The 27,265-nt window shown below is 43.2% G+C and overlaps 1 protein-coding gene across 1 annotated transcript in view; it reads right to left on the bottom strand.

The window, feature by feature from the left end:
* CAV1 (caveolin 1) overlaps window positions 1–27,140 on the bottom strand; it is a 33,843-nt gene extending 6,703 nt beyond the window's left edge. Inside the window, exons 1-2 of the mRNA XM_014838315.3 lie at window positions 27,002–27,140; window positions 25,418–25,582 (exon numbers count right to left, since the gene is read on the bottom strand). Of these exons, the coding sequence (XP_014693801.1) occupies window positions 25,418–25,582; window positions 27,002–27,031 (195 nt within the window). The 5' untranslated portion in view covers window positions 27,032–27,140. The remainder of the gene's footprint in view (window positions 1–25,417; window positions 25,583–27,001) is intronic.
* Between the last annotated feature and the right edge of the window lie 125 nt (window positions 27,141–27,265).

The following is a 27,265-nucleotide window of genomic DNA, read 5'->3' as shown; positions in this document are numbered from 1 at the left end:
CTGTACATCTATCTAGGGTGAAGGAAACTGGAGGGAATATTTTTAAAAATATCCTCACTGTACATTTTGACATGCATTCATAATACACTGAACCCAACAAAGTTCTGCTAGTAATCAGTCACTCCATTTAAAGGCAGTTCAAAATTCCACATCAATCAAAGCACAGTTGCTTCGGCAAATTAATAGATCTTAATTAAAGCAGAAGATCCTTAAAGAAATGGAGTCCCATTTGAGATGGAGAAATTGATGGCCAAAGCTGTCAGGAGGCTAGGTGACTGGATCAAGGATACCTTCCCACTTAATGGCAGACACAGGGTTGGAATTCAGGCTTAGGAATTCTCCTGGGCTCTTCCATTACTGTCTGCTGTCACCACATATCCTCAGTTAGTCTGGCTGCTACATGCCACAGCCAAAGCAAAGAGAGGTGGGCTTGCATCTGAACTTGAACATTGTTGAATGAACGATGGTACCTGTTTCTGACAATCCCAGTTCTGACAATCCCACTGTGCTCATCGATCACATGCATCATCGATTTGATTTATCCCTCACCAAAACTGCCACTCTGGAGTCCTATTTCCTCAGGGGTGCACTCCTCTTATCCCTCTGCGGGAGGGCAGGTCTTGTCCAGAGCAGAACTTTATCTACTCACTTAGATTTGGAGCAGAACAGGAACTAGAGATTTGCTTTTAAAAAACAAAAACAAAAGCCAAGACGTGCAGGTGCCATTTAGTTTCTTAGAATGGAATACCTCAGAGGACGTTGAGCTGCTCCTCCAAGAACAGATTTTCTGTTCTGTAATCCAGGGAACAAGTTGCCCTTCTGGCAAGAATCATTATGCAGACCTCAAGATCAAAGGCATAAATATGCTTCAGTGATATTTCTGTGTCTTAATAGATGCTTTATAAGGAGTCAACAGTTTATATTACTGGATTTTTATAAATGACATGAAATACCTTTGTGCAACATTGACTTATGATGCTACAATTTTGGAAACATAAATTAACAAAAATCTAGCAGCAGACGTCAGGAAAAGCAATCTGTCTTGTGTTTTGATAATACTTGGCTAATGCAGTAAATTTTAGGAGGTTTCATCTTGTTAATTTATCTGATAGCAATATTTAAAAAAACATTTTATATGTACACAGGATTAAAAAACATGGGGTCACTTTTTGTCTTAAAATCTGGACATTTTATTTCTGAATAAGGAATTTTCAAGATGGAAACTTTAAGTACGTTTGGGATTTCATAAGCAATGATGCTTGCATATTCTGTTTTTATGGGAAAATATCTTTTTAGATGGTCAGTGAAAATTGTGATTGTATTGGATATATAGAACACATAAATAACAACACACAAGATGTTTACAGAAGACATGTGTGGTCTGCCCAACATCCACAGTCCCACTTCTCTGCCGACAGAATATTTCTTTGGGTAATAGCAATAACCCTTTGATTTCAGAGATAAGTCATGGCTGGTTTAGACTTGCCATGGTTATGTTAGTCTCTTTGGTGAGTGATTAGTTTAGGGTAGACATTCTGGCCAATGAGGTCTAAGTGGAAGTCTGCTGGGCAGGACTTCCAGGAAAGCTTTATCTTCCCTATGAAAAGAGACAGAGGCATACAGTGTGGCCCTTTGCCCTTTCATCCTACTTAGAATATGATGTATCGCTTTACCGTAGGGAAGTCACCTTGTGACCACGAGGTCACATGCATGATTAACAAGCCAAGATAATAGAAGATGCTGCTTTTGCCATTACCAAACTTCTGAAACAATGCCAACAGCGGTCCACCTCTAGACATCTCTTTATGTGACACATACATACCCTTATTTTTAAGCCACAGCTATTCATATTTTCAGTTACCTGTAGCAGAAAACATTCCTAAGTGGTACAGTAACTAATACTCTTTCTTCTTGGTTGGCATAGTAGGTGTACAGCTCCTCATTTAGAAACCTTCATTCAATTTATGACCTCAATGTATCTTTCCAACACTACTAGACTCTATTCCCAGAATATGCTGCCTAACACGTACAGAAAATGTTTGCTTTACATTAACATTTAATTTCAGCAAAACATAAATAGGATGATAAATTAACTATGAAAGAAACAAATTAGTGTATTTTGTGATAGCATTCAAGATGACTCCCAATGATTCCCCTTCCCCCACTTCTTGGTATTCGTGTCCTTGTGTAATGCCCTCCCCTTGGGTGTGGGCTGGACTTAGTGATTTGCTTCTAAATAATAAAACATGGCAAAAGTGATGGGGGAGGGGGTATCATTTCCAAGATTAGATTACAAAAGACTATGGCATCATCTCCCTTCTTTTCTTGCTCTCTTGCTTGCTTGCTCTGTAGGGAGCCAGCTGCCATATTGTGAGTTGCCTTATGGAGAGGTCTATGTGGAAGGAACTGAGGGAGGACTCTGGCCAACAGCTATTGAGAAACTGAGGTCTCAGTTCAACGGCTTGGGAGGAACTGAATCCTGCTATTGGCTATGTGAGTGAGTTTAGAAATGGTCCTCTCATTTGGGCCTTGAGATTACTCTAGCCCTGACAACTGGATTGCAGCCTGTGAGAGGCCCTGAGCCAGAACCACTAAGCTAAGTCACACTTGGATTCCTGACACACTGTAAGATGATAAGCGTTTGTTGTTTTAAGGGACTAAATTTTGGGGTAATTTGTTATTGCAGCCATAGGTCACTAATACAATTCCAGAAAAATCACCTTTATTTTGATTATCATTTCTTATTTTCTATTTTTTTTGCCCTTTTCTATTAGAAGATTAAATTTTCATGCTTATAGAAATCTATACAATGAATGTATGTAAATATCCTGGAATTTGGTCCTGAGGCAAAGTCCAGAAACATATGAGAAAAAAAATAGCATTTCAACTTTCTACAAGTCACGTCAAACAGAATGTTAGAAAAGTTTTAGGCTGTTGATAGTGCTATCAGCTCACATACCTCAGGTGGCTTGGCTTTATACCCGGATATGCACCAAAGAACAAAAGCCAGCTCCATCTAGAAGACCGATTACCGAATCCGGACTGTTGAATATAGTGCTCCTGAATGCACTAGCACAGGGGTCCTCAACTCCCAGGGTTCTCAGCAGGGAAGTGGCAAAAGAATCAGTGAGGGGGAGGGGCTTGTCAAAATGTAGATGCTCAGGTCCCATTTCAGACTCAGACCAGACTCTCTGGGGTGGGGCCTAGGGAATCTGTATTTTTAACAAGATTTCTCTCCTTTTCTCATGCAAAAGACTGAACTAGCATATGCTGTGCCCATTTGGATTTAGCAACAGCTCTTTTTTGTCCATGCCACTCTTTCTCCTCCATGCCTCAGAGCCCTCGTTTGCCTCCTGTTCTTTCTGGGAGCTCCTCAAGTGCTGGATGGCATCTGGAAGTAGGTGGGTAATGAATGGAAATTCTCTTTGAAAATCTTTTCCTAATTTAAACCTATAAATATGTATTATTGAACAAGGATGAATGACTATTATTTATTATGAAAAACACACGGACTGGCAATAGAAATCTTGATGTATTTTCATGATTCTAAACCCAGTATAAACAAATGTATGTTTTAAAGAGTCAAATATGCACTTCTGAAATCCTAACATATGTACCAAACTCAGTCATACGGTCAACTCCTTTCACTGTTCTCATGCATATTTCCAACTGTTGAGCAGCCTTTGAAGTCAATGGAATAAATGTGGTGTGTGAGTGTGTGGGTGTAGAGAGGGTTGAGAACCAGCACAATTAAGTGTTACCAGAACACAGGAACTTTGCTCTGATGCCCATGTGTTTTCTCAGGGACAAGGGCAAATACCCATGTGTTTACTGGGACAAACTGGCACTGTTAGGGGAAAAGGCTGCAGCGTTCTTGCAGCCCTGACTGAAAACAGGAGGCCTGGATTGTGTTGTTCATGCCTGCGATTGCTTGGATTCCTAGAGGATCCACAGACAGTCCTAGGAAAAATGTAAACCTGGGTTGGGAACGCTGGCATGCTCTGGGGTGGCAGGTACTAGGCAACTTCCTCTTGCAGAAGAGCACAGCGTTGCTTCTTGGGGAGGAAAGGAGAGAGCTGCATGACTAATCGGGGCATCAAGCTGGAAGAGGATAGAAAGGCGGGTATTTACCTACCTCTGTTAGCAAGAGAAAGGTTGTGTGCAGGGAGAGGAGTGCGAAGGGGACCTGTAGTCCCTGGCCTGGGCCTCCAGCTGGGACCTTCAAGTCTCTCCCTTTGGACTTATTGCTTCCCAGACATCACAGAAGCCTCAGAATAACAATATTTTATGTTTTTAGTGACCCATTTTACTCATGTGCTTCTCTTCACAAACTTCTGAAATTCTAGGTTATCTTCATAATAAGAATGGAAAATAGTCTTTTATTTCCCCACTAAAGAAAGGTCACTTTAATAAAAGACTGGACTGAACCAGGATTTAGGGCAGGTCTGTGTCTGTTGCACAAATATCCTCCACAATACCTAGTAGTACTACGCACACATTAATTAGCAAATAAATATTTCTTCAATAAGTATAATATTTTAAAGGAGGTAAAATGTCCATTGAAGGGATGTCTGCATACATAACATTTCACTAACCGTCATTTTATCTCTTACGAATTCTTTACTTGGTATCTCAAGTGCACTTTTATCTATCTATTTAATTAACTTTTTTGGTATTCCAGTTTATTCAAAATGATGTTCTTTTTTTTTTTGAGGAAGACTAGGCCTGAGCTAACTACTGCCAGTCCTCCTCTTTTTGCTGAGAGACGCCTGGCCCTGAGCTAACACCGTGCCCATCTTTCTCTACTTTATACATGGGATGCCTAGAACAGCATGGTGTGCCAAGTGGTGCTATGTCCGCACCTGGGATTTGAACTGGTGAACCCCAGGCCTCCGAGAAGCGGAACGTGTGAACTTAACTGCTGTGCCACCAGGCCGGCCCCCAAAATGATGTTCTTATTCACCATAGCTTTATAATATCATGACCATTCTGATTAAAATGAAGTGGAGGGTTAGTCATCATTTAGGTTCCTTGGGCAGTATGGAAAACCTACCAAGGAGGGGGCAATGAAAACTCAGAAGTCTTCACTTTTAGGGAAAACTGATTTAGAAAATATTGATGAAGGCATGGTTTTGTGCCAATGAGCTGAATAACTGCAATTGTGCAGACCTGGCCCCAAAGCAGGGGGCACGCACAGGATGGTGATGAGGGGCCTCGGGGAGGAAGCAGGAGTGGAAGCAGGAGCAGCAGCCAGCCCAGCCCTGCAGGGGATCAGCAGAGCACCCGCTGGGGGAGGGATAGGGTGAGGAGAGTGACTTTGTTCTTTGGTGCCTCGAGCCTTCACTTGTCCTCATGCTTTCTCGCGTGTGTGCACACGCACGTATTGTGTATGTGTCCAGTGCAGAAAAGGTCGCCAACAAGCAATTTGTACGTTAGAATGAATTCAGGTGACTGTGTTTTCTTTTTTGGCCAGGGTGCAGTGGGGTGCACAGAGTAAGGCAGAGAATCATCACCAGTTGTCCCTCATGTGTCCTTAATAGACTTCAGGCATCCGTGTGGCAGATATATTGAGGCAGGAAACTTTTACAGAGGCCTTGGAATAGCAGTAACTTATGCTATGGAGCACTATATGCCTCAGTGGGTCGACGTCAGATCCTGTGTGTGAGGACCCGCGAGGCAGGTATTATTTCTCCCATTTTACAGACTAGGAGACTGAGCCTCAGGGAGGTTGGAATCAGTGACTGGACCAAACCCAGGACTTAGGTCCCTCAGTTCATCCTTCAGTTCTCCCTCCATCACACCACTGTCTTTAACTGTGCACCAAAGTCCTTGTCCGGCTTACGTAACCCTGCTCGCTCACGTGGAGTCACGGAGGGGTTTCTGAGTTCACGCGCTCTAGTTGCACTCCTTTGCCTGCACCCATGCTTCCCATCCAAACTAATAGAAAATGCCTCCCCTGACTCAGCAAATAGCCATTTCCACCAGCACAAGGCGTGTGATCCAAGCAAGAGGAGGCGGTTGGCTTCCTCCTACTGTCAAACCTTCTCGCTCAGCATTATTCTCATTCCCCAGCAGCCAAGCTCCTCTGGTCAGGACCCCTGGGTCATTTGACTGACCATTGGTTACCAGGGTTCCCACTGCCTTGTCATCTCTCTCTGGCTTTTCCTGGTTTACCATAACACTGTACCTTTCCCCTATTCCATTCCTTTAGGGCCAGTGGTTCTTAAAAATTAGTACACACAAGAATTTTCTGGGGATGTTTGTTAAAATGCAGATTCCTGGGCCCTGGGATTCTGAATTGGTGGTCTGAGGGTAGGCTCCAGATATCTGTATCTCCTCCTTCTGTCTTGATGCAGGTGGTCCGAGGAGGAAAATTGAAAACAAAAGCTGCTTTAGGCTTCGTTCTCAGCTAGGTGAGAGGATCTGGAAAACCTGACACTCAGATCTGAGTCGGTATATTAGTAGGTTAGTTACTGTACCATACTTTTGAAAGGCAATATGGTACCCTGGTTGATACCATGGGGCTAGTTTTGAACCCCAGTTCTGCTGTGTTATGTCACATAAGCTAATAACCCTCTCTGTGCCTTAGTTTCTCATTTATAAAATGTGGTTATGATAGTACCTACTTCATAGGATTGTTCTGTGTATTAAATGACAACTTATGCAAAATGTTTGGGATGGTGCCTGGGGCAATGGTCAGCGCTACATCCGGAGCTTCTGGCCCAGGTGCCCAGAGCAGAAGTGGGGAAATATGAGAGATTTTAGTAACAGTGCCAGGAGGATGGAGGTGATATTTTGGAAAAGGAGAACTTCTTGGCATTCCTGAAATCATTTCATTCAGGTGAGTACTTATTTGCATTCTGTCATTAAGCCAGCAAGAAGAATTAGCTCGTCTCTAGCAAGTGCATCAGCCTTCTGGAGTTAATTATAAACACGAGGCATATAGCGACCAAATATGCCCTGCGGGAGAAGGTGCCCCACCTGACTGAGTGCCTGGATGTGTCAGAATATGGCACCAAGACTGACTAGATGGGACCATCTTTGCTTCGGATTAATTCTTTTTTGCCTAATTCTTCCTTTCCTTTAGTTTGAAGGCAATAGCAGGTTTCTCCATCTTTTGTTCTTCTTAGGAGGCAGTATGGATTACTATATGGTTTGTATACACTCTGAAAACTTAAGCTAAATTTCCCTGTTTTGATAACAAAGATATACATTTCTAGTTTACATCCTGCTATGCATTGATTGTGTCCCCTTTAAAAAGATACATTGAGGGCCTAATCTCCAGTAGCTCAAAATGTGACCTCATTTGGAGACAAAGTCTTGCAGATGTAATTATGATGAGGTCATATTGGAGTAGCTTGAGCGCCCTCATCCATATGGCTGGCGTCCTTATAAGAAGATGGCAGTGTGAAGACACACAGGGAGAAGGCCACGTGATTGGAGTTATGCAGCTGCAAGCCAAGGAATTCAAAGATTGCTGGCAAACCACCAGAAACAGGGAAGAGATGAGGAAAGATGCCCCTACAGTTTTCAGAGGGAGCACGGCCCTGCTAACATCTTGATTTCAGACTTCTGGCCTCCAGAACCGTAAGACTACAAATTTCTGTTGCTTTAAGCCACCCAGTTTGTGATACTTTTAAGGCAGCCCTAGGAAATGAATACACATGCTCTTTGAAATGGCTAAAAACTGTCCTCAACGATGAGATGATATTGGGGTTCCAGAGCATTTTCATACCTTCTCGTGTAGGCTGCCCACCCTTTCCTATGGAGATCCCAGGTGGGAACTAAAGCCACATTTGATGCACCTGAAACCAACTGGCCATGAGCATTCTTCAGGAACCTGGAACCATCTCTCCTGTCCACATGGCCTCACGTTTTCATTATCATGAAAAGTATCTAGTTGTGGATGGCTCGGGACAGAACAGGCTGCATATCTTTTGATTGCTTTTTTTTCAATCTTCAAGCTTCTGTTATTGATTTGGTGGCACTTGCTGATGTTGAATATCACCAAACTAGTGACGCGGAACAGTGAACAGTGTAAAAATAGGCCACACAAGGGTCAGTGATGGGAGCATTGAAAATGGAGCATTGAACTTGAACAAGGAGTAGAGATACCTTGGGGGCACTTATGTTTGCCATCTTTGACGGGTAATAACTACAGCCCTTCAAAGTGTTCTCTTCTCAAATAGAAAAGCCCTGCATTGTTTAATGGACGGAAATCTTATTTTATCCAAATACGCAATTATAAGGATTCATCCAGAGGCCTCACTCGCTCATGAAATTCTGTGTTTACACTTGGGAGTTTGTTATTCTTTAAACTTCTGGGTGTGTCATGGGACAAATATGAATGATTACCGCACCAAAGAAAAGAAAAGCTCTTTGCATTCTATCAAAGACACAAGAAAGGGAAATGTCTTCACCATTTTCAGGCTACCCATTGGTCCCTGTAGACATTTGTTTGAACCAGAGCTTTTTAAACATTATTAACTTCTTGTCTGTTTCTACAGTTCACTTCCTGATGGCAGAGGTTGTTTCCTACCATTCAGTTAAGTCAAACTAGGGTTACTAATAGCTTTCGTCTTAGCTCATTTCTGGAATATTTTTCCCTCCAGTGCTTCGAGTCCGTTTATTAAACAAATAGAAAATGAATGAAATAAATCTCTGCAGGTTTTAACATTGCTTGGTGAGTGAGGAAAAGGATATACACTCGGGTTCTTGTAAGGTTAATCACAGCCCATTATGTGGCTGCCAAGACGCTGCCCCAACCTCTACCATGGGGTTTCTCCATCTGGGCACTATTGGCATTTTGGGCTGGATAATTCTTTGTTGATGGGGTGAGGGTAGGGGTGCTGTTCTGAGCACTGTAGGATGACGTGGGATGATTATTAGCATCCCTGTCTTCTACCCTCTAGAGGCCAGTGGCACTTCCTAAATTGTGACAATTGAAAAATGTCTCCAGACTTTGCCAAATGTCCCTGGGAGAGGGAGCAAAATTATCCTTGGTAGAAAACTGCTGCTCTAGAAAATCAGAATGTGGTAAGACAGGACCTGAACTTTAGAAATATTTGTAGCCTAGAATGCTTGCTTACTTTTTGCAGACACTTTTGGCTTGCATCCCTGTGGCCTTGTGAGTTCATTCATTCATTCATTCATTCAATATTTATGAGGCACCTACTTTTTGAGAATGGAATAAGTGAAGCGAGGAAACAGAGCCAGGACAGGGTCGATGAGCTGGCTACAGGTCATTGAAAAGGGGACAGTGCAAAGAAAATAGAAACGGCCTCTGGCTGCTCAGGAATCCTTACCAAAGAGGGGTGATGTCCTTCGGTGGTTTGCTCCCTTGCTTTTAAAGTCACAGAGGAAGACACTTTCTTACCCTTACCCAAATCAGTAAACTCTTAAATTTAGACTGGAATCTTGAAAAATTTCTCCCAGGACAATGGCCCAAACGCTTTCCTGCTTTGCGGCCTTCCTACCTGCTCCTGGTTTTAACACTCCTTCCACCAGTCTTGACCTGGCTGACTCTGAGTTACTGGTAATGTCTTAACTTGAATGTTCTTTCTTCAAAGACTTCTTTCTGGTCCCCACCCTTTTTCTCAGTTGGACTTTTTTCATCCAGCCTATCTCACACTTATTTAATGGTATAATTGTGTGTGTGTGTGTGATTATTTCTGCTACGAGACTGTAAGATCCCTGGAACATAGTAGGTACTAAATTAATATTTGTTGAATAAATGAATGAATCTGTGATGCTGCCATTTGCTAAGTTATTTTCCTCTCTTTCTCCTATTTCCAAGAGCACCAACCTGATAAAATCTCCTTTAGGAAAGAAAATTCCGAATGTGTTATTATGTGGCCAAAGGATTAGTAAATCGTATTCATTAATTGCATTTATTTATTCTAACCCAGTCACAGTAATTTTGGTAAAAGAGTGAGCAAATGGTGACTAATGACAGGGAAGACAGATCAATTCAGTTTTTGTTTATCACGAAATTTGGGCTCCAACCTACAGATTTAGACATAGCTTTGTTTGGGGAGCTAATGAGTTTCCTAAGAGGGTTCAGGTGGCCTGGAATTCAAAAAACTTCATGTTTATCTTCAGAATCATACAGCTGGGGTGCTAAGTGATGGGATTAAATTTACACAGGGCCCTAAATGCTGAAGTTTATATGGGTCAGAGAGAGACAAACTCTTTATGGCTGGGCAATGGGAAAACCTGACTCACAGTAACGCTGCTTCTGCCCCGTTGCTCTTAGTCATCTGACCCTATTGCTCACAGATGGGCTGGGAAAAGAACTTCAGAAATGTGGCCACATGAACTAGGTGAATTTGACAACTGTCAGCACTCAGAAAGTCTGAACGTTTTCTATTGAGCTAGACCTTTTTAAGACCATTGCTCTAACTAAAGTCACAAGTAATTATGCACTTCTCTGTTACGTGAACTAAGAGGAATTGGCCGGTTACAAAAAAAAAAAAAATTACTGAGAGTTTGTAGCCAACTTTGGAAGTGATTTTCTGATCCATCTCAGAACACAAATAGCCCGTTTGGAGGCAAGGGCAATAAAAGGGAAGACTGCAGAGTTCTGAGCCCAGATAAGAAGGGGAAATGAAGTCCAGCTCTTGGTTTTCTTCAGTCCCAAATGTTTATTTGTGGTATATCTGTGTTCAGCATGCCATCTGTTGATAGCTCAGTATTTCAAAGATGATTTAATTCAACCCCACAGCCTGAATGTTAAGAGTGAGAATGACAATTGGTAAAATCTAGGAAGAAGGGAATAAAAAATAATATTGATGAGGGATCTTCCACCATTCTCTCTATATGGACTTTTAGGTACTTTTATAGGCTTCCACTCTTTTATGAATAGTGGTCAACTAGGATCACAGAATTTAGAAATGAAAATGACTTAGAGATTGTCTAGTTCAACTTCTTGATTGCTATAGATGAAGAGACTGCTATCCAGACAGTCCAAGTGACTTTTCCAAGGCCCAAGGTAGTGCTCAGGGTCAATGTCCAAGAGAGAGCTGGAATTCAGGTTTCCTTTAAGGCTCAGTTTCCCCATCTGCTGTGAGGAGTAAGTGGCATCAGTAAAGCACTTCTTGGTGACTTGGGGTCTTTTCTCTGTGCCAGACACTGGAGAAATGAATGACACCTGCCTGGCCCTAGGTCCAGTGAAGCTTCCTGTGGCCACCGCATCATTAGGAGAAAAACCTGTGCATGTTGTCAGCCCCATTCCTGATATGCCTGAGCCACAAACTCAGGCAGGAAAAGAGAGCTGGGGGTGACATTCTGACACTCTAACAAGCTGATCTTCCTCTTGGGGAGAATAAAAGAATGAGCAAAAGAAAGGGAAACACAACAGGACTGGATCACATAAGTGACATGAGATTTATTTCACATATAAAGTCTGTCTTATGCAGTTCCTATGCAGAGCTCCAGAAAGTATTTTTGTAATAGGAATTTAAGTGACAAATGTAATATTCCAATAAAAATGCTAAGGAATCCCCAAAATGAGGACCTACAGAAGTAATCATTTCCCCTGCTGTGGCCCTTATGGTCCTGAAAGTTTTATCAGGGTACATAGTTTTATTATTAAGAAATTCTGAAAGTCTAAACCAGACTCAATTCTGGCTGTACATTAGCATCACCTGGGGAGCTTTGAAAAAAAATTCATAGGCCTGGGCCCTATCATAGACCAGTTCAATCAGAATTTCTATGGATGGGGTGTACACAACAGTATTTTTAAACACTCCCCAGAGGATTTGTAGCCGGGGTAAAGAATCACTGGTCTAAAGTCACGAAACAGCTATCCTTTGCAGAAGTCACGCTCTCTCATGAGTTTAAATCACATACACAATAGGGGTTTATACAAGCTTCAAAATTGTGTGAATATGCAATGTGTAGGAGGGAGTGGATAGGCAGGCTTGCCATAAAGATAATGTTTCATACTGACCTTTTGGTACATACAATGCATGCATTTTTCAGTGTTCTACTTTCTGATGTTTACCACTTGCATTCTCAACCACTGTTTAAAATAATGCCACATCAACTCCTCTTTGCCTCCAAACCAGGTATCCTGCTAGAATAGAGGGAAGCATTCATACACATGCCTGTACTTAATTATGAGGCTGGGTGTCAAGGTTGTTACACACCAAATTGTAATTGTGGAGATGGAAGGATTGGAGGAGTTACATAGACAAGTAAGGAATTTAACACAACTATTACAAAACCACCTCTTGTGACACATTCCTGGGATTAACCACTCTTATTACTTGGGAGTTCTTCTCCCATGCAACCTAAAACTTGTTTGTTTGTTTTTTTTAAACTAGGTGTATACCCCTTCCTCCTTTCTCCTTGTCCTGAATGGTGATTGTGTCTGAGCAGTGTTTTTCTCCTTAGTCTCCCAATGACCTGGCGATAACCAAAGGCAGTCGTCATTCCATGTTCCCCTCTAACTCTTCTAAAAAATCGTCCAGACGAAACAGTCCCTCCCCAGCTATACCTGGGGGTTTCTCTTCGCTGCTCATCTCCTTCCTTTCGCTCTTCCCCAGGATCTCTCCAGCATCTCTACCTCCTTTATAAGATCAAACAGGAACCCATTATTAAGAAGTCTGACCAAAAGAAAGTAAAGTAGCGAATCTTTATTATGACATTTCTTTGCATTGCATTGTCCTTTTGATTCTACTCATTGTGCTTCCTTTAAAATATCATTAAATTATTGACATGCTTAATGTTCAGGAATAATTGATAGACTTAGTTTGGGTCCCCTATTGCCCAAGGGACGTGGAGTGTGGTGGACTCATTTAAGGGTGTGTTTACAATAGCAATTCTTACCTTGGAGATCTTGGTCCCCTGGGGGTTGTGGAATTATTACAAGGGGTTTTCCACAGAAATGACAATCCTTTTCTGGTATTTTCTTATTTTTCGTATGTTTATGTATTTGTTTCCCACTTAATATCTATATGTTTTATTTCTAGTTGTTTAACATTATCTCACTTTGTATTGGTTTTTATCTTATTTTTATGGGCTACTTGTAATTTGTCAAAATCACCTTGATATTATTTTTATCATAGATGTTAACAAGGGCATCACAACTGGTGTCATAATGAGCGTCATAATGGTGTCATAATGACAGTCCTCTTAACTTGTTTGTTCTAGTTATTGACAAAATATTACATGTGCTAGGACTGTGGCCTTTGTTGTACATTAGATATGAGTCACATCTAAAATTCATTTACACATCATCATCTCTTTTTGATGACTACCTTCTAGTCCTACCTATTTTTAATTGAATAATGATCCTGATTTCCTCTACTTAGCTTGTTGACTATTTAGGGTCAAGTTGGCAAGTCTTTTTTTTTTTTTTTTTGAGGAAGATTAGCCCTCAGCTAACATCTGCCACCAATCCTCCTCTTTTTGCTGAGGAAGACTGGTCCTGAGCTAACACCCGTGCCCATCTTCCTCCAGTTTATATGTGGGACACCTGCCACAGCATGGCTTGCCAAGCCGTGCCTCGTCTGTACCCCGGATCCTAACTGGTGAACCCCAGGCCCAGGGAGTGGAACGTGCGAACTTAACCGCTACGCCCCCAGGCCTGCCCCAAATTGGCAAGTTTTATATAATATTACAGTAAATCCACCTCCTATCACAGGAGACCAGAGAAAGAAGCATATCTGGGGAAGAAGCTAACGTTCGTTTTACTTGGCACAGACATCAAGAATGAAATGAATGATGTCTGATCCCTTCCAGAGACTCTTAAGCATTTTGCCTTTTTTTTTTCCTGACAAGAGATCTGAGATCTATGAGAGATCACCTCTGAGGTACAAAGAAACTTCTATGCTGCTGGAATAGTGGATTAATGGTCACCTCCCAGCTAGTAACATTTCAGAGCCCTGTGTACTTAACATCTAGACGTAGTAAAGCCACAGAGAAGGAAGAGGCTTGAGTTTCTCAAACCGGCTGTCTCCTTCAGGTGTGGAAGGTTTTGGATTTTCCTTCAGGGCTGCTGCCTGACCTAGTCATTCCTCTGATGTTTGCAGTTGTCCAGGGGTATATAGGGGGTTCCACAGGGAGTCCCTCTACCCCTTTCTTGGCAGGCGAGTTCTCATGTGGCATGAGATCCACTCTCAGCCTTCATGCTTCTGGCCCTAGGGGGCAATGCCAAGCAGCAGCGATGGCAGCTCGGCATTCTGGGAATTTGCCTGCCCTGTCTGCCAGGCACTTAGGAGATTAGCTTTATCCTCCAGGCCCCCGGAGATCATCCAGGTGCCACAGCCTCTTTACTGGAAGGCTCAGCAGAGACGTATTTGCGTCCTCCTCAAACTGGAGACTAAAAAAGCATTCATAATAATAAATATATACACATATTAGAACATATTTCTCCTTACCTTAGTAAATAGAGTGGATGTTTTTGGATTTCTTTATTACTTATTTGGATATGTTTTCCTTACGAGGTTTTAAATGTGGCTGTTATAGAGAAAAGGGGCAAAGGAAGACAATAATATAATTCTCCTGTTTTTCATGCACAGAAGACATTATACACTTAAAAAATAGATTTCAGATTCTTTTTGGCGGATTTAAATTGGCATCCATTTTCTGATGGCAGATTCAGGGTGGGGCCTTGAGATGGGCACTGGGCAGCCACAGTCCTGGGGCCACTGTTCTTCCCTGAAGGACTCATGCACGAAGTGGGAGGAGAAGGAGAGAGAGAGGCATGGGGATAGAGAAGCAGAATCCTTAGAGGGCTTCAATATGTGTTAAATAGAAATGAAACCAAATGTGGTGGGAGCCAAGAGAAGAGAGGACCAGTTCTGACAAGGGCGGTCAGGGAAGGCTGGCAGAGGCTCGGGTGTCTGGGTGAGCCTGGGCGATGGCCGCAGTTCTGTCAGGTAGGCAGGGCTCATGCTGTGCTCCGTGCCTGGTGCAGGGTAGGTGTTTGTTGAGTGGCCTTTCTGGGGAGCACCTTATCTGAAAATGACTCTCTTTCCTACCTTTATAACTAGCGTAATAGAGGGGCTTACCCAAAATAGTTTGGGGAACTGGTGGGTATTAACTTTTAGAAAAACAATTTCTCTCCCTACTAAAAAGCCTGACGCTCAGGATCAAGCAAGGAGGAAAGCTCTATCAACCTAACCAAAATAATTGATGATGAAATCCAATGATTGCAATTCCATTCCCTTGCCATATTTTGGTACGTCCATTTCCTGCTATATATTATTACTGTTAATAATATAGAAAAGGCAAACAGTGAGCCATGATTGACGGAACATTTTAATTGTTCTGAGAGGTTAACGGTGCCTTGTAAAATGCACGATTAAGTCTGTCCCCTACTTCTGGCATTTGTTTTTGAGAACAAATACGTAATTTGTAGGGAGGAAGTCTCAGAGAAACTACTTTCAGGATTAAATGGGCATTTCTCTCACTATCATAAAACTAAGGTTTTTCTCGGTTGTTTCCTGTTTTTACAACATATTGCTGCAATGGCATGAATATCTGAAGGAGTTGAACAGGCAAATTGAGAACCTTAAATGAACCTGTTAAATGCAAAGTGCCTGTCAGCACCTGCTTCCTTCTCTCACGTCCACCTCTCCCCACACACCCGGCAGGATCGGCAGCACCCCAGGTGCGGTGGCCGGCCTGGGCAATCTGGGTGCTTCACAGACTCAGGGCATTCAACACAAGCCAGCATTGCAGCTTGTCCGGCTCGGAGTGCGTGTTCCACTCCTAATCCCCGAGACCACACCCCTACTTTGTACCCCACTCTGGTCTCTGGGACTTGACCCTCCGCCCCTGGTTGGAAACTCACCCAGCACACACATTTCTTGAGATCTGGGGTTTTACCTTAGACTTTACATCGGTCCTCCCCTCCCTTTCCCCAGTCCACCTGCCAGGATCTAGAGTCTGACCTTAGAACTGCAGGCCTGTCACTTCCAACACAGACCACATCTGGAATCCCCTGGCAAACGCTGCCCACCTCCTGTGAGAACACAGTCATCTCTTTCTGCACTAAGGTGACACCACGGTCTGCTTGGATCACCACCTATTACGGAGAGGCACTGGAGTGCAGTGGTTATGAAGCTGGGCCCTGGGGTCTCACCTGTCTGGGTTCAGGCTCTGACTCTATACTTTCTAACTATGTAATCCTGAGTAAATGGCTAAGCCTGCGTTTCCTTATCTGTAAAATGAATATGACTGTGATAATGACAATAGCACCTACCTCGAAGGGTCATTGGAGAAGTAAGGTAATCTTTACCACGAAGCTAGCCTGTACCCAGCGCTGGAAGAAGCATCCCACCTCCTGTTTCACTCCCACCTACACATCTGGTAGCCCCTGGTTTGCCCCATTGCACCAAAGTTAGCCCTTCCTATTAGTAAAGGCCACATCTCATCAGGTCACTTCCTTGCCTAAAAATGCTTCTGCAGGTCACTGTGGTCAACAAAGCGCCTTGGCTGGGCACAGAAGGCCCTGCTGATCTGGCTCCTGTGTCCCTTGCTTTGGCCACAGTGACCTGCCGCTGGTGCTCAGAAAGTGCCAAGTGCCCTCAGGTCTCTGGGCCTTTGCTCCTGCTGCTCCCTCTGCTGGGAACCCTTCCCTGCCTCGAGTGCCTGGTAAACACACGCTTGGCTTTGGAGACTGCTGAGAACTTTCTGCTTTGTGCCCAACTGGCCTGTCCCTTAGTTACAAGACCTCACTCAGATTTGTTTACATGTGTGCTTCCCTGCTAAACTCTAAAGCTCCTGGGGCAGGAGCAGTGGGATAATACTTAGTCAGTGCCTGAGCCTGATCATGTCCTCAGACAATGCAGCATTGTGCAAAGCAACAGATGTGGGGGTCCGAGAATTGGCACGAGTAAAGCCTATTGAGCACAGAGTGACTGGCAGGACAGGGAGAAGTGACTTTATGGTTATTTCTTTATCTTTGCTGCTTTTCCTCCCAGTCTCCTACTTCCTCACTATTTGGGTCCAGAAACCAGCATCTTTTCCAGTTATGCATTGTAGATAAGAAAAAGTAATTGTGTTTGATACGTGCAACATTATTTGAGATGACCCAATGCAATCTGTAGACCCAATTTACCTTTTTACATAGAATCTATCAATGTCCATTTGTATTATAATGTTTGCTGGGCTCAGGAAAGGTTTATAGATTGAATGCACCTTTTTAAAATTTCACTTTTAAATTGCTGTGTGATAGCATACTAAGCACATACATACACCATCCAAACTTATTTAAGCCTCCTCAAAATTAAAAATGCCTGGCTCTTAATTACCTAAACGGTCAACAATGGCTAACGGGAACTCAGTTGTGTCTTTAGGAATACTTATTTCCCCTGTGATGAAATAATGACCAACAAGAGATATCTTCTCAAGTTCAATAAAGAAAACAAGATGTACTTTGTATCTGAAACATCAGCATAGCTCCCCTGAGAGGCAGGAAATATGTATTCTGTGTAAGTCTGTTCTGCCAATTAATTCCCTCGGTAGTTGCACAGTACATGGATCATGCAGATTTCCTTTAAGACAAAATTAAAAACACTTCCTCTACCTGAAACAATGGTTCATATGAAGGTATGCCATTTTATGTTTCCCGGACTAACTGAAAAATAGTTAAAACTATTTTAAACATTTTAATCTTTGATTGAGTAGTTGACAGAATATGTGATGGAAGGATGTCAGTTTCATTAACCCTCTGTTGCAGGCAAAGAAACTAAGGTCCGAGGGTAGAGTAGATTGGCATGTAAAAGCTCCTCTTCCAAATTATAGTGCAGCTTGATGGCTGCGATGAAGGTAGGAGAGAGATGATACCGGAGAGCAGAAAGGAAAGAAAAGCATGCTTGGTATGTGGAAATTTTGCCCAATCTGCTAAAGAACAGTTTGCATAGGGACTTCCAGTGTATTCCCAGTACAAGAATCAGTGACAGGTCCTTGCCAATCCATTTGTGACCTATAATTTTTCTTCCAAACTGCATCACTTCTGAACATGAAAGGGGCACTATTAGTAGTGACTCAGGGCTAACCAGTATTAACTGGTCTGTATGGGACACCCTGGAACATATGGTCACCCCATTCCTAGGTCACCCTGAGGCTCTAAGCTTATAGTTGGCTGTAAGCCCGAGTAGCCTCAAGGGATGGAGGACCATTGAGCAACGTTGATTTGGGAACCCTCTGTGGTGTTTCAAAACTCCCTGGCAGGTTTTAAACTGGCCCAACCCTCAAGTTGTCTTCTGGCAGGAAGAATATTTACAACTACAGGGTGACACCACTCTTCTCTTAGGGTGGAACCGTCCAGAGTGTATATCTAAAGTCACCCTTGGGTACAATCACTTTGACACCTGACTTCACAATAGTCATCTAGGGAGTTTTGAAAAATACAGATCCTTAGGCCCCATCCCAAATATTCTAATTTAATAGATCTGTAGTGGGCCCAGGCATTTGTATTTTAAAAAATTCTTCTGGTGATTATGATGCCTAGCTGAATTTGAGAGACCTCTTGGGTTTGTAAAGGGCTATGAAATTTAAAAAAAGGGTGAAAATTTCACATATTCAATAGGAAGATTAGAAATTGAGCACCAATATGGCAAGAGAGAATATTAGAGAAGAACTGAAGTATTTTCCATAATTTCATTGCAAGTTTTTATAGGACCAAAACAGGGGCAAATTATTTAAAAAATATGTGTTCCTTATTTTGCCCAAGCCTTGTTTACTGGCTCAAGAACAATTCAAGGCATTAGAGATGTGGCATTTTTTGAACTACGGCCTAAAGGTTATAAGGTTTTAACAGACAGTAGAATTTGGTAAAGGAATTTCAGCAACAATTTTCAAAGGAAACTATATGAAGAGAGGCAAGGAGATAGCCATAAACCCTGGACGGGCAGCGTCATATCTATCTTGTTCCATATTGTAGCCCCCAGCACATGATATTAGATGTATAATAATCATTTATTGAAAGATGAAGGGCTTTGGGGGGGATGCTATTATATGAGAAAGAAGCTCATTCTTTTCTTTATAATTAGAGAAGTTGAAGCATAGAAACATAAAATAGCTTGCCAAAAATATTTCTAGGGCTGGTGTTTTTAGCTTTTATTAGCCAAACAAGTTTTCTCTCTCTTTGTAAGCCCAACACTCAGGGACCTACCGAGGAAGAGAAATCTGTTGCCCTGACATCCTTTACTTCTCATTCCTTGGTGTCCTGTCCCACACTACTGAGTCTAGACACTTTCTAGTTGAAGGAGATCACAAAAGCATTAGGCCCTTATGTTGAAACCTAAACTGATATGCTTACTATGTGTATGCCTTTTCTTGACTGTTAAAGAATTTTGTGGGGTTGGCCCAGTGGCGCAGTGGGTAAGTTCACACGTTCTGCTTCGGTGGCCTGTTCGCCAGTCTGGATCCTGGATGCGGACCTATGCACTGCTTGTCAAGCCATGCTATGGCAGGTGTCCCACATATAAAGTAGAGGAAGATGGGCACAGATGTTAGCTCAGGGCCAGTCTTCCTCAGCAAAAAAGAGGAGGATCGGCGGCAGATGTTAGCTCAGGGCTAATCTTCCTCAAAAAAAAAAAAAGAATTTTGTGTCTGCATATTTACGAATCATTACATTCAAGTCTTAGAGAAGAAAGTTACAAAAGTTGCAAAAATATCTTTTCTTATCTTGGCACAATACTCTTTCCACTCCATCGGGGTGCCTCTGAGCACCTATGTGTTAGGCATATTTCTAGGGGCTGAGGGCTTCTTTTTTAGGAACTTCTTTTAAAAGAAATATAGTATGCAAATCTTTTCCTCCAGGACCTAGTATATAGTAATGAAGATAATATATGTACAAGGCTCAGAGCGTGGAAGAAGAAAGAGTTTGTGTTTCTTGGCATAAACCATCTTTGCATGAAAACAGCAGCCTTGCCCTTTCCCCACTGCAAACTCAGCCAGGAGGATCATGAAAGTGTCCAGAACTCCACAGGTCAGTGCACACAGTCCCATTCTCCTAGGGACCAGCACTCTCTGGGCATTTCATCATAGGGAACCTATGTTGAAAAGTAGGGCAAACTAAAAACCAGTTTCATTTGGAATATGAAAGTGTCTGTTATTTTATGGACTTAAGTGGGCAGGATGCATAAGCGGGTGGTTTTTGAAATTGCTGGACTTTCCAGATGCTGCTTACTATTGCAGCTGTTCTTACTTTAAGAGCCTTTAAAATATAACCAACACCGCTGTTAATTGGAAGAATAACCCACATCACGAACTTTTGCATAATTTGAGGATATTTGGGTATCTTGTCTTAAATTTGAATACATAATATCAGATTTTACTTAGTTAGAACCAAAGTTAAACTAATTCTTCAATGTTTTTTGACCACAATTAGGAGATGGAGGAGAAAAAAAGACTTTCTTTTAATAAGCCTTTAAAATGTACATCATTGTTGGCTGAACTTGAAAGTGTTTTAGATGCTTAAGAATGAATAATATCCCCCATTAAAGTATTGTTCTTTGCTCATTGATGTGAGAATAATTTCGCACCAAAGATGACCCTAATGCTCTTTTGCAAGCTGGGGGTTCTGGGTTCCATGCATGATCTCATGTGTGGCAGAATATTAATCACCATCTTGTGAAGCTATCTCCTAAACAAACAAGCAAAACTGATACCAATTCCAACAGAAGACAATATTAACATGGTGCTGAGTGCTCTGAGAAATCTGATCTTTTAAATCTTGTTTTGATTATATCAGATAAACTTCAAATTGAAAATTACCATTGTATTGATATTAATCACCAATCGCTCTAGAATGCTTTCTAGTTGAAAGGGATCACAGAGGCGTTAGGCTGTTATTTTGAAACCAAAACTGATCTCATTACCACACGTATACCTTTTCTTGACTACTAAAGAAAATTTTCTGTCTGTGTATATTTAAGGATCATTACAGTCAAGTTTTAGAAAAGAAAGTTGCAAATCATATTTTATTTTCCAACAAAGATCTCCTCTCAAATGTCCTGATTTGTCTCAGAGCTAACTTCAGAATCATCTCAACTCATTCGTCCCCTGGTGAAAATACTCCATGAAATCACATAATCTTGTCTATTCGTCCCTGAGGATACATTTCAAAATATATGTTTTGGGGAGTAACCATGTGAAAACATGGATAAATTTTAAACTTCTTTAGCCCTTAAATCTCTCCTAATATTAAAAAAGAGGAAATGGAGGTTAGCCTTGAAACCACATGTTCCCTTCCAATTCTAAAATTCTGTCATTTTGTGTTTATATGGTTTATCCCCACTGCCACTACATTCTGTCCTTCTTATTTCATGTCTGGACCACCATGCAATTACATCATAACTATTCTCTGCTCATCCAGACTGGATACCTTTTGTTACATCCTGTACCTTAACCAGTCATCTTCTGAAAAGTCCGCCTTCATCATGTCATCCTCATGCTTGAAGTCTTCCTGACTTCTCACTGCTGATGATAAAGTCCCAACTTATCATGAGTACTGGCTTCAGGACTCTGCCGTCTGGCCATGATCAGTCTTTTCATCCTTACGACCTACCAACTCTGCCACATGAACTCTAATTCCAAGCAAAATGGGCTACCGAAACTTCCAGGCTCAGGCCCTGTGTGAGACATCCCCATCTCCATGCCTTGCTCATTTAGAATGCCTTCCCGTGCTTTTCTCAGCTATTTGCATCGCATCTGTTCTTTATGATCCAACTTAGCTTGCACCTCCTTCATGCCCTTCTCCATTGAACTATCTATAATGCATCCTCCTTCTCTCACTCTATTGCCCCATGCATAGTAGGGGCTCCCTAACACTTAATATCAATACCATTCACTTTTTTAAAAACTTTATTTATGAATAATTGACAAACATAACTGTAAATATTTAAAGTGTACATCATGATGATTTGATATTTATCTACGTTGCAGAATGATTACCAAGATCCAGATAATTAATACGACTCACTTTTTAAAAACCTTTTTAGAACACAATATTCAATACTACTTACTTTTGATTTATTATAGCATGTATTTTGTCTATTTCCAAAATAATGACGAGAAGGCTTACAATAGAAACCTCATAAATAGCATCCCAGTTGAAAAAGAAAGTGAAAATTCAAAACCATATGTGCGTGAGAATAAGTAACATGCGTCAATGAAACAAAATCTAGTTACATGTTCCCTGGCAGTCAAGGCAAAAAAGGACCCCTTAGTTACCATTTGGCAGTGACTTACTGTTGTGATATTGGGTGTGTGTGTGTGTATTTTTTTAAACTTTCTGTGTGCATCTTGTCTCACTAACTCTAATCTTTGTGATCACTGGACTTATTTTGGGAATCACCCTTTGTAACACGCAGCATAGTGTCTAGTCTGGCATATGATAAGAGTTTAATAAATGAATTGATTGATGGCTAATATGACATCAGAATCATAGATTTGAAGCCATTTTCTTTATCTAGAAAATCCAGATAAGTACGTAATAAACTTATGAATGAAATGTGAACAAAAGAAGAAGACATAGAAATCTCAGAGGGAGAACAGAAGGTCTCACATTGTGACTATTTTAATCAGAGGAAATTTGAAAAAGCATTCTTAACCTACTCTTTTTTTTAGATAAATGTCTTTGCATATATCTCATAATATGGTGCACTAAACCTTCAGTAAGATAAGAAACCAATTTTATCAGAACTAAATTGCAGAGTCTAATTTACGCCATTATCACCAGTGGAATAGGTGATAATACTCCACCTTCTTGAAACAGAAATTCATGGCACACTCAGCGTCTGAGTTTTCTTTCTTTCCCTAATAGCTGTTTTGCTGGACTAAAAGGATACTGTGTGGATAGACCATGCTGCTCCTCACACTGTACATCAGAGTCTCATTTCTTCTCCATCCAGTTATTTTTCTAAACTTGGCATGGAGACCTTTTTACCATGCAGGGAACACTCTAGTCTGACACTGCCCAATAGCAATTTCTGTGGTGATGGAAATGTTCTAGATCTGTGCTGTCCAGTATGGTAGCCACCAGCTTCACGTGTTGAGAACTCGAAATGTGGCTAGTGTGACTGAGGAACTCAATTTCAAATTGTATTTAATGTAAATTAATTGAAATTTAAACTGAAATAGCCACCAGTGGCTGGTGACTAGAGAATTGGACAGAATTGGCATCTTTTAAATCTTAAATCTTAAATCTCTCCTAATATTAGGAGAGCTTTCTTGACTTGATTTGGTACTTTTAATAGTAATTCAGTGGACCACCGTTTCTTTATTATCACGGGACGTTTTAAGCTACCATGCATGACCGTGAAACTTTGGGTGTCTTTATTATTTTAAAAAGTCTATGTTGTCAAAAGTAAAATTTAGGGAAATTTCTTACTTACTATCATGGTAACATTCAGAGGATCCTCCCTGTTTCTATCATTACCTTCGCGCTTGGACTCAAAGAGAAAATATTATAAAATAGGAATCTCCATGGCGTGTAGGCCCCTATTCCCGGCCATAATGGCAGATGACAATCTTTAGAGCTCTCTCTGCAGGACATTCTCTGAAGTCATCTCTAAGCAGGGCGTCTGAGTAAGTGGGCCTACCAAATTCTTCTCCAAGTGGATTTTTCGGTCTGACTGTCTTGTTTGCTCCCAGTTCTATGAGCAAGAGGGCGGGGTTTACTTTCTCTAGGCCAGCAGGAGCTTGCTCCAACTCTTCCTTTTAATTTCTTTAATATGAAGATCGCCACACTTGCTCTTTGAAATGCTAGTCTGTAAACTACTATTTCCTCTAAGCCTGTTATGCCTTTTTTCCATCTGTGTTGAAGTCGGTTTTCCCAGTGGGGCCTTTCTTTCTCAACTTAGTCATGCTATGTGTGGAGACCCACATCCACACTACTGGCTCCTCTGACTCATCCCGGGAGGTTCACTTGCTCCAGGAGTCCCCCTCTCACTGCAGTGGAACAAGAGGGAGGCTCCAATGGAGCCAGCTCTTTCTGAAATCTGCCTCTTTTCCTGGCACCTCTCCTTCTTGTCCAAAGCTACATGAGAAGGGAAAAAAGCAAAAATGGCCTTTCCCCCTTTAAGGTAATGTTTTTAGTAAATAGTTTTTAGCAATTCTAATTTCAAGTTTGTAAACTATTTTGTTATTGCTGCTGCTTTGAAATATTCCATAATCTGGCTAGGAGAAAAACCTGCTAATGCTCCAATTTTCCTTTTTCCTCCACCAGCAAGCCAAGAGAGTCAATTCTGACAGTTATGTTTTCCTTCCAATTACAGATTAAATTGTTCCCCTTTTTGAAATATATTATTCATAAATGTGAACAGTCTCTGAACTATAGCTCCTCCCATCCATGGATAAGAGGCTGGGTGGGTGGAAATCGCTCATCCACCCCATTGGCTGCTGCAGGGTTGTATAGAACTGGGTCTTCATTCTCTCATCTTTGAGGCCAGGACTTTTCTTGGCCCTCCTAGCCCCTCAAACAAGACCTTTTGCCAAGGATGGCTTAGGCCCATGATTTCCCAATCAAGATGGATTCAGACAATAAATTCTTGTGACAAGATTTGCTAAAAGGGTCAAAGTTGAATAACATAATGATAATCAAAACCCGACCATGGAGACACATCTAAATTTGGCCAACAACCCGTTCAATTAAGCTATTTTTAATCTCACCCAATGCATCTTGAAAGTATAAAAAGGAACTCCAACCCAAACGTCCCGTTAGCTCAGGGAAGGCTGACCCAGGTAGTTACTAAAGAAGCAGCGTTGCACGCCTAACTAGAGATGTCTGTGGGAGAAAGTGAGGCGCACATTAGTTTTGGTTGTGTAAATTTGCTTAGCTGTGCACAAGTGCCGTGTTTTTCCAGTTAAAATATCCTTCATATGCATATTATATATAATATATTATATTCTTTGTCTTTACTTGGAAGGGTTTCCACTCACTTTATCATTAAAAAAAAAATCCCGTCAGGTTATCTTAATTTTAGCTGGAGGAACCTGCCCACTCTGTATACCGGCTCTCACCCTTAGCACAAGACCTTACAAAATGGTCTTGCTGCTTTAATTCTATGTGCAATGGGGCACCACCCTTCGCTAGACTTTCAACCTGGGGATGGAGAGAGGGTGACCTGCAGCGCAACCGTCTTACTCTGCCAAGGCGTGCGGGTCTGTCTGTTGCTGAGATCAGGGGGTTCACTTGCTAGGAGAAAAGTGCAGTTATAGAAACGCCTACAAAACTCCTTTGCTAAATTCCAGCTGAACTAACCAGCAGGAGGGAGGAGGGGAGATGTGACATTTCAGACGACCGCGGGAGCTCCCACACGTCAAGGCCAGAAAACAGTGTGCGTGTGGCAAAGGTAGAGAAGCCTGCACAGGCTGCTTGCCAGAGGAGAACTGTACCGGCCCTGACAGCGGCCCCTCAAGGGGCATCCTTTCCTCGCTGGCCGCCTCACCTTACCTTGACCACATCGTCGTTGAGATGCTTGGGGTCGCGGTTGACCAGGTCGATCTCCTTGGTGTGCGCGTCGTACACTTGCTTCTCGTTCATCTCGTCTGCCATGGCCTTGTTGTTGGGCTTGTAGATGTTGCCCTGTTCCCGGATGGGAACCGTATAGAGATGTCCCTGCCGAGAGCGGACGACCAGAAGGGGGAGGGTAGCACGGGTGGTGGGAAGAAAATTTCAAAAAGAAAAACAAGCGATCAGAAGTCAGCCAGGCGGCGGAGCAAACCTCGAGGCTCAAAATCGAACTAACCGCTTCGGCAGCGGAGGCTCCGCGCGCAGTAAACTCCTTGGCGCAGCAAGCTTTTTAAGAGGATCGAGGAGAGGACACCACACCCCTCGGTACCAGGCAGGGAGCTCCTGCCTCCCCCGCCCGCCGCCAGGGGTCAGGGCAAACCCCGCGGCGCGGTCCGCCCGGGCCCCCGCCCTGCGCTCGCCCTGCGCGCGGTACCCCGCGGAGACCTCGGCAGGGGAGGGGACCCGATCTCTGACTTCTCTCCAGCCGCTCTCTCCTCCACGCAGCCCTCGCCCCGAGTGCTTCACCTGCTTCATTTTCTCGTCCCAGCCTCTACTCTCCCTCTCTCCATAATCCCTTCCAGGTTCATCCTTAAGATTCAGCCTGAACTCCCCGACTCATGGAGTGCCTTCATTTTCGTTGCTTCTTGGCCTCGTCTCTCTCGCACCTGCTCGCGTCCCGCACAGTCCCTCTGCCCTGTTTGTCCCTCCACTGCTTCCCCCAGCCCTGTGGTGGTCACAGTCCCGAATGCCCCCATCTCTGGGCAGAGCCATGTGTCAGGCCCCCTAAACTCCTTAGAACGATATCTCACCTGTATAACTCCCCCGACCCACCCTCAGGTCACTCCCAGGCTGTCAGCGGGCGGCTGAACCGCGGCTGCGTTTGGGAAAATGAAGTCTCCACACCCAGGCGGAGCCCGAGCGTGCGAGAGTGGTTGGAAGGTATGGTGGTAGTTGGGGGAAGGAGAGGTCCACCCCTCTCCAAACACCCTTGCTAGGCGCCGAGATGCAGGAAGAGTTTTTGAGGTGGCCCAAGAGCTTTGGAAAGTCCAAATACAATGCGCGCCGCCGCCCCCGGGAGTCCAGGCGCCTGGCGGGGAGTCGCGGGGACTGTCCCTAAGACTGCGGGTGAATGATCTCCCACCCCGCGCTCCAGCTCCTCGCCTCCTAGCTGGCAGGAGCCGGACCGTGGGGGTCCCGCAATAAGCCAGGACACCGGACCTATCCAGAAACGCGTCCTGGGTCCGGCAGACCCAACTTGAGGACCCCGACGACCCCCTTTTCCGTGTTCCTCTAGCTTAGGGGCTCCCTTGGCCTCCGTCCCAATAGGAAAACATAAAACATTCCTGCCTCCTCTTCACCTCCCCGCCCAGGCCCATTCCTCAGCAGTGCCAGCGCGAGAGGAGTGCTCCGGGGTCGAGAGAGGGCTGGGGCAAGGAAAGCAGTCGGAATATTTGGAGTGGGAGATAGCAGAAGGAGGCACTCCGTGCGCACCCCGGGGCCCGGCGCGCACCCACCCACGCCTACCTCGGAGTCCACGTATTTGCCCCCAGACATGCTGGCCCGTGGCTGGATGAAGGCTTTGAGGAGATTTCCCTGGGCCGTGATTTAAGGGAACTGAGGAAGGAAGATCTTGTATTGTATGGGGGAAAAAAAAGGCGCTGGCGGGGGGCGGTGGCTGGGAGGGAGCCTCCTGGCCGAAGGCCAGGGGTTTGTTCTGCTCGCGGTTGGCCAGGACGTGCGCTGCGCCGAGTCTAGGCACATCCCCAAGGTTCTGGCAGCAGAGGGCGG

The sequence above is a fragment of the Equus asinus genome, chromosome 1 (genome assembly GCF_041296235.1).
Source record: "Equus asinus isolate D_3611 breed Donkey chromosome 1, EquAss-T2T_v2, whole genome shotgun sequence".
NCBI classification, from domain to species: Eukaryota; Metazoa; Chordata; class Mammalia; order Perissodactyla; family Equidae; genus Equus; species Equus asinus.
This window is presented reverse-complemented; position numbering and strand designations above follow the sequence as displayed.